We start from the raw sequence: 6,707 nt of genomic DNA on the forward strand, positions 1-6,707 counted from the left end.
TTCTTTCATACGAAAACTTTGGATAAAACGACCTGTTAAATGAAATTACTATATTACTCTTGTACTGAGTATTCGATTGTAAAAATCAGAAACAATTAATATATCTATAGCGATATATCATATTTAATCCATAGGTATTGTTTAATATTCGATAAGCATTGTCACTACCTTTCTGTCACATTCAAATGAATCCATCTTAAAAGTAAACAACGTTTGTAATAATGTTATATAACAAGTCGTTTTACCAAATAATAGAAATAAAAATAATGACGCTACACTGCACATTGAATATCAATGTTGATAGTTTCAGCGTGAAATATTTCAAATTAAGTCTAATATGATCATAAATGATAAACATCTAATTTTTCTTCCAAGACTCATATGCATCTTCTGAGCCCCAGAAGTGGTACTTTGTAGAGTGAATATCAGCATGTATGCCTTACTATTGATTACATTGTACATATTCTCGAGAGGACACGACCTTCGCTAAACGCGCGATTCTGCAGATTCCGCCAAGACAATTAATTGTAAGCGGCAGAAACCACCGTCCCTCGGCCAAAACACCAAGAAGGCATCGCATACTCTGCAGATTGCATTGTAATATCCACAGGTTTCTTACTTGTACCTATAGAGTTTCTGCAAGGTATGTAATGTTTTGTGCTTGAAATTTCAAAAGACCAAAGTGACCGTTTTCAAATAGAATACTGGTATTGATTATTGTCCTATGAAATTTTATGTTAATTCCTTGCCGATCGTAACTCGGATTTATATACATTGTATTATAATGAGTTTATTTAGTATAAATTTCGATCTGAAAGTCCCAAATTTCAAATCTTGGTTTTGCCGAAAGCAGAGGGGGGGGGGGGGGGGGGGGGGGCATTCTCAAAGTAACTTTGGGCAGCTTCATGTATAGAGAGCTTAATACCACATACACCATATTTTTGTACTTTTTCTCTATTGTTATATTCTACTATATGTAGTCAATAGACTAGCTGCAGGTCCATCGTGGCCCTGGGAACCATTATTTGAAGACACGCGTATCTACATTGTACTTTTAAGGACCAGATTCCTAAATAATATGCTGTAAGAGTTAGACATACATGATAAAGGTGTCTCCATTACATATCTTGGGACTGACGAAAAATATGCACACTAGATATTCAGTATTCACATCTGCATTTTATGCAACAAAGGAAAAGGTGGCCCAAAGCCTTTTCTTTTATGATTTAGTTACGTATGTTCAAACATAATTTTACTCTTTAGGTGCGATACTCCTACGATGGGAACTGAGGATAGGACCAAAGTTTTGATTTGCGGTGGAGGAAACGGTGCCCACTGTTTGGCGGGATTATCAGCAAGTAATCCTGAAAATGAAACACGTGTTCTTACTTTATTCGCCGATGAGGCAGAGCGGTGGACCAAAGTACTCCAATCCAACGATTTGACAGTTACCATAGTGAAAAATGACGGAGGGTCTGAGGAAATAAAATCCAAACCAACTTTGATTACAAAGAACCCAAAAGAAGCGGTCACAGGTGCTGAAATCATATTTTTGATTGTTCCTGCGTTTGCACACGAACAGTATTTTAGAGAGATTTCACCTTTTATTGGTGACAATACCTTAATTGTTGGTCTTCCAGGCCAGGCAGGATTTGAATTTCAGTGCTTGCACATGCTTGGAGAAAAGGCTAAACACTGCACTATAATGTCGACGGAATCCCTTCCGTGGGCATGCAGGATTCTGGAATTTGGTCGTCTTGTTCAAATTCTGGGCTTCAAAGAAACACTTGGTGCTTCTAAACTTCAAGGAAGCATATCGAATCTGAAGCAATCTCCATTTGAGAGCGTTCAGAAAGTTTTAGGTCCCAAACCAGTTTTGAGAGAAATTCAAAACTACATTGCTGTAAATCTGATGGCAAAATCAATCATCCACCCACCGCTGATGTATGGAAAATGGTCGGCATTTAATGAAGCTGCTCCTTTGAAAGAGAAGCCGCTGTTTTACCAAGGGGTAGACGAAAAGCAGGCAAGTCTGCTGTCTAGCGTGAGTAATGAATGTATCGCCATTGGAAAGGCAATTGAAAAACAAATTCCTGGAATTGACATGTCGGAAGTTATTCATATATTAGACTGGTTCCTCACTTACTATGCGGACCAGATTACTGACAAGTCAAATCTGATGACAACCATGCAAACAAACAAAGCGTACGACGGTTTGCTCCACCCCATGAAACAGGTGGACGGTGGTCAGTTTGTACCGGACTTTAGCTACAGGTACACGGCTGAGGACGTACCGTTCGGGCTCGTCGTTCTGAAAGGGATCGGTCAGCTGGCTGGAGTGGACACACCTGTGATGGACGAAATCATCACCTGGGCTCAGGGCAAACTCAACCAGGAGTACCTTGTAGGATCAGAATTGTCTGGAAAAGATTTGCCAAAGACCAGGGCTCCGCAGAGATTTGGATTTAAAACTCTGCAGCAGTTGTTCGACGTTTAAATAAGCAGACATTTCATAACATAGTTAGTAATATGGGTATGTAATACTTTGTTAAATATCAGTGTTAGTCCTGTTCCACAGAAGCTCTAGTTTATCTCGATCAAGACTAAGTGGTATACTAGTACACCAGTCTTAATTGTATTCTCACATATTGATAAGAATGTAACATGTAGATCGTGTAATATATTGCAGATCGTTAATAAAAATCATTTATTTTCATTCATGATGTTAAATACAATATCAGCGCTTCCTTTAACTGTTGACAAATAAACATAGTTTACAATTTATCTCCTTATTGTGTTAATACGTTTCAATTTTAAAGTTCTACATTTTTTTGTTGTTTTCTTCTACATGCACTTGTTTTTCCTTAATTCATCAAATGTGATGTCTTTTTTTAAACACGAAAATATTCTGGAAGTCATATGGCCTGATAATGGGTATAATAATTGTAAAATATATGTACTAATCAAATTTGATACTTTACACAAATAGTGGGCCATGCATCTCTGAAATTGCATACGAGGAATCTTCCTAAAATCTGAGATAATTTACCAGCGTAAACGTATTACTAGGTGTAACATACTTTCTCAGGTGATTTTAATGTGTTAATGGAATGAGAGTACCAAACCTCCGAAATGTGTAACCCGAACGCTGCCTACTCCAAGACAGGTGTTCATATTTATAGGTGTTGCGTCTCAATTTAACTTGTGTGTGCGTTTTATTCTGGCGCTTGGAATTAACTTTTAAATGTGGGCGGGCATTTGTCTAAATTCACCAATATTGCTAATCAGTTTATAGGTTTGTACTGAGGTCTATGGGAAATGACTTTTTAACCGAAACCGCACACAAAACATGTCCGTGTGGGGACTGAAACCCGTAGTATGTAACGCTAGGAGATGGAGGACTTGATGCACGATAGTATGGACGAAGGCTCGTTGTCGAAATTAATTTTAATTCAGTTCCAAAATGCCAAGTGGGCCGATTCCTTGCCATCAACACAGACCGAAAAATCCAACACTTCAACTGTAAAACTAGTCTTAGTAACGTCTCCAAAAAAATATATTTTTTGATACATTCCCTTAATTCAAGATTTTCTAAGCGCGACAACTCTAAATACACTTAGACATTTTATGTCGCATCACGTTTGTGTGGTGTCTGTCGGCGTCACAAATCTTTCAAAGTTTGGATTGCTAGTGCGTCTGGGATACATTGGATAATTCATAAATAGGTACTTATATATCCTTTGTAATCTGTTTTCATAGTCTTGTATAACGTAACATTAATTACACGCCGGAATGTATATGCTATTTAAATGTCACGTACACCCGGTGTGTTTTTTTCCGGCTAACCAGTAACTCGGTACGTTTACCTCACCGAACACTGCGCGAACTGTGGAGGTGTATTAGGTTTGGCACTGCTATGCATTTCGTTGTGGAATACACATCCTAAACTCCTGACCTTGGCAGCTGACAATGCATCGATCGATAAATCTAGATTGGTAGCTCTAAACGTAGAACCCAGATAGTGAAATTCTTGAAGGTTACTGACAAGTGAAGTTTTAAATGACCCCCGTTGGAGAAGAACGTAAGAGTAGTGACCTATAACCCCGCTTCAGCCTATACACGTACTTGTATCCGCAAGTACGATTTTATTCAAAACAGCAATCGCATTATCATCCATCCGCGAAAATCGAAGCTGCAGTAAAAGAGCAATACATAAATCGATCTATTTTTATGACATGCCATTTAGGTACGCGAGTGGTCAGCTTAAGGTTAGTGCATTATATCGGAAGTTACCTACAAAACTGACTGTTAGTTTCCTGACAATCAGAAGTATTTAAGGCAAGAGTACGAACAACCCCCAAAAAGCAGTTTTTTTTTTTTTTTTTAAAAACCCAAAATAATTTCATATTTCTAACGTATTATTAATTACAAGCCGTAATAAATATACAATTTAAATTTTCCCCCAGCTAAATAATAAATACGGCGCGAATGACCTTGGAGGTATATTCATGGTTGGCACAGTTATGCATTTCGTCGGGGAATACACATCCTCACCTTCTGACCTTGGAGGCTGACAATACATTGATCAATAAATCTAGATTTGGAGCTCTATACAATAAAATCACTGTACGTTATAAACGAGTCCGTCAAGTGTAGTTTTAAATCGTTCAACTCGTGCCGCGTGAACGTTGGAGACGAACGTACATTTTGTCAAGAGCTGTGATCTCGGACATTCTGTGACCGTACTGTAACCTATGTACGATATATTTAAAACAACAATCATATTATTATCTAACAATTTATACGGAAGTTGAGGCTGCGGTAAATCAAGGTTTGTACATTATATCGGAAGTAACTTACAAAGCTTGCCTTTGTCATTGTTTCCCTCTGCAGGATTCATAATACGAACAAATCCAACAAGGAGAATTAAATAAAAATTTGACCTCTGAAGAAACCGCTTGAACGAAATTACAAATATTTCTAAATTTCTTGTTTTATAGAAATGTCCGAGAAACTAGTCGTGTTAACCTGTGGGGGTGGAAATGGCGCTCACTGTTTGGCAGGACTGGCGGCCACGAGACCCGACATTGAGAGCAGGGTTCTAACGCTGTACTCTGATGAGGCCGAGCGATGGTCGGGAAAAATGGGTTCCAACATGCTCATCACAGTGCACGGTGACGACGGAGGTACGAAACAGATTGAAACCAAACCATCAATTGTGACCAAAGACCCAAAACAAGTTGTTCCCGGAGCGGACTACATTTTCCTCGTTGTTCCCGCCTTTGCTCATGCGCAATATTTCGAAGCAATGGCGCCATATATTGGCAACAACACGGTCATCGTCGGGCTGCCGGGTCAGGCAGGGTTTGAATTTGAATGCATGCACTTTCTTGGCGACAAGGGTAAAGCATGTACAATGGTTACATTTGAATCCCTTCCTTGGGCATGCAGGCTTATTGAATTCGGCAAAAATGTTGAAATTTTAGGCTTCAAAGATACACTTGGCGCTTCCGTCTTGAAAGGTAAACAATGCAACCTGACAAGACCTATCATAGAAACAAACCAATATATTCTTGGAGAAAAGCCGAAAGTTCGACGCGTTCAAAACTACATAGCTGTAACTTTGATGGCGAAGTCTATAGTACACCCGCCAATAATGTATGGTCGATGGGCAGCATGGGACGGGAAACCTCTTTCGGAGAAACCACTGTTTTATCAAGGAATCGATGAAAGACAAGCGGAGCTATTGTCAGGAATAAGTGACGAATGTGTAGAGACCTCTAAAGCAATAGAAAAAAAGATAAAGGGTCTAGATATGTCCGATGTTATCCACGTCTTTGATTGGTATAAAAATTACTACAGCGATCAGATCACTGATAAAAGCAATCTGATGATGGCCATGAGAACCAACAAAGCCTACGATGGTTTGGTTCACCCAATGAAGGAGGTAGAGCCCGGGAAATATGTCCCAGACTTTACCTATCGCTACATGGCAGAAGATGTCCCAGAGGGCATTGTTCCTATGAAGGGGATCGCTGAGTTAGCGGGAGTCTCCACACCTTATTTGGACGAAGTGATCACGTGGTGCCAGGGCAAACTGAACAAAGAGTACATCATAGAATCCAAACTGTCGGGTAAGGACGTCAACAAGACGCGGGCCCCACAGCGGTATGGCATTAATGCATTAGAAGATCTGTTCCGTGGAAACTTTGAGACAACTCCCTAAGGAGCAAAGCAGTTTCCCTCTACAAGATTACTTTATTTTCTTTTGAACTGCTTCAGTGATTTTCAGCATTTTCTTCCCAACCAATTACCTCGGAGCATATTTGCATATTCAAAACCTGTAATGCCTAGAGCAGATCAAATACAGGTTTAACTTTTGTTCCTCAAACATAACACTTTTGTAGTTTGTTGTGCAAGTATTATGTACTTAGCATCACAAAATAACTTTAAAAATTAAACACATGGTTTTTTGTTTTTTGGGGGGATTTTTTGTTTTTGTTTTTTGTTTTTGTTGCTTTTAACCACATGCTTTGCATCCACAGTTCCATAAAATCTATGTACTTCCATATCGCCCTTAATTTTGTATGTACTTCATATTTTCCCATTGAGTATTTATTATGAAACAAATTTGTAAAATTCCATGGTACATGTAGTATAAGGAATTTGTTTAACCAGGTATAATAAAACTTCCAACTACATGCATT

General features: G+C 38.8%; 2 protein-coding genes across 3 annotated transcripts; both read left to right on the top strand.

Moving 5' to 3' along the window:
- The first annotated feature begins 504 nt into the window (after positions 1-504).
- LOC125670567 (opine dehydrogenase-like) lies at positions 505-2,784 on the top strand. The gene is made up of 2 exons (XM_048905793.2): positions 505-643; positions 1,264-2,784. The coding sequence occupies exon 2, from the start codon at positions 1,280-1,282 to the stop codon at positions 2,495-2,497; it is 1,218 nt and encodes a 405-aa protein (XP_048761750.2). The 5' UTR covers positions 505-643; positions 1,264-1,279; the 3' UTR covers positions 2,498-2,784.
- An 802-nt stretch (positions 2,785-3,586) lies between these two features.
- LOC125670414 (opine dehydrogenase-like) lies at positions 3,587-6,461 on the top strand. Of its 2 annotated transcripts, none has more exons than XM_048905555.2 (2): positions 3,587-3,725; positions 5,001-6,461. In XM_048905555.2, exon 2 carries the CDS (start codon positions 5,003-5,005, stop codon positions 6,224-6,226), a length of 1,224 nt encoding a protein of 407 aa, XP_048761512.2. In that variant the 5' UTR covers positions 3,587-3,725; positions 5,001-5,002; the 3' UTR covers positions 6,227-6,461. The 2 variants fall into 2 exon arrangements, with proteins under 2 accessions (XP_048761512.2, XP_056017906.1); XM_056161931.1 differs by having other exon boundaries at positions 3,616-4,831.
- Positions 6,462-6,707: the final 246 nt, after the last annotated feature.

The sequence above is a fragment of the Ostrea edulis genome, chromosome 4 (assembly GCF_947568905.1).
Source record: "Ostrea edulis chromosome 4, xbOstEdul1.1, whole genome shotgun sequence".
Classification (NCBI taxonomy): Eukaryota; Metazoa; Mollusca; class Bivalvia; order Ostreida; family Ostreidae; genus Ostrea; species Ostrea edulis.

What these genes read in the sequence shown, in the direction of transcription:
- LOC125670414 (XM_048905555.2), top strand. Translation starts at nt 5,003, where the DNA reads ATGTCCGAGAAACTAGTCGTGTTAACCTGTGGGGGTGGAAATGGCGCT.
- LOC125670567 (XM_048905793.2), top strand. Translation starts at nt 1,280, where the DNA reads ATGGGAACTGAGGATAGGACCAAAGTTTTGATTTGCGGTGGAGGAAAC.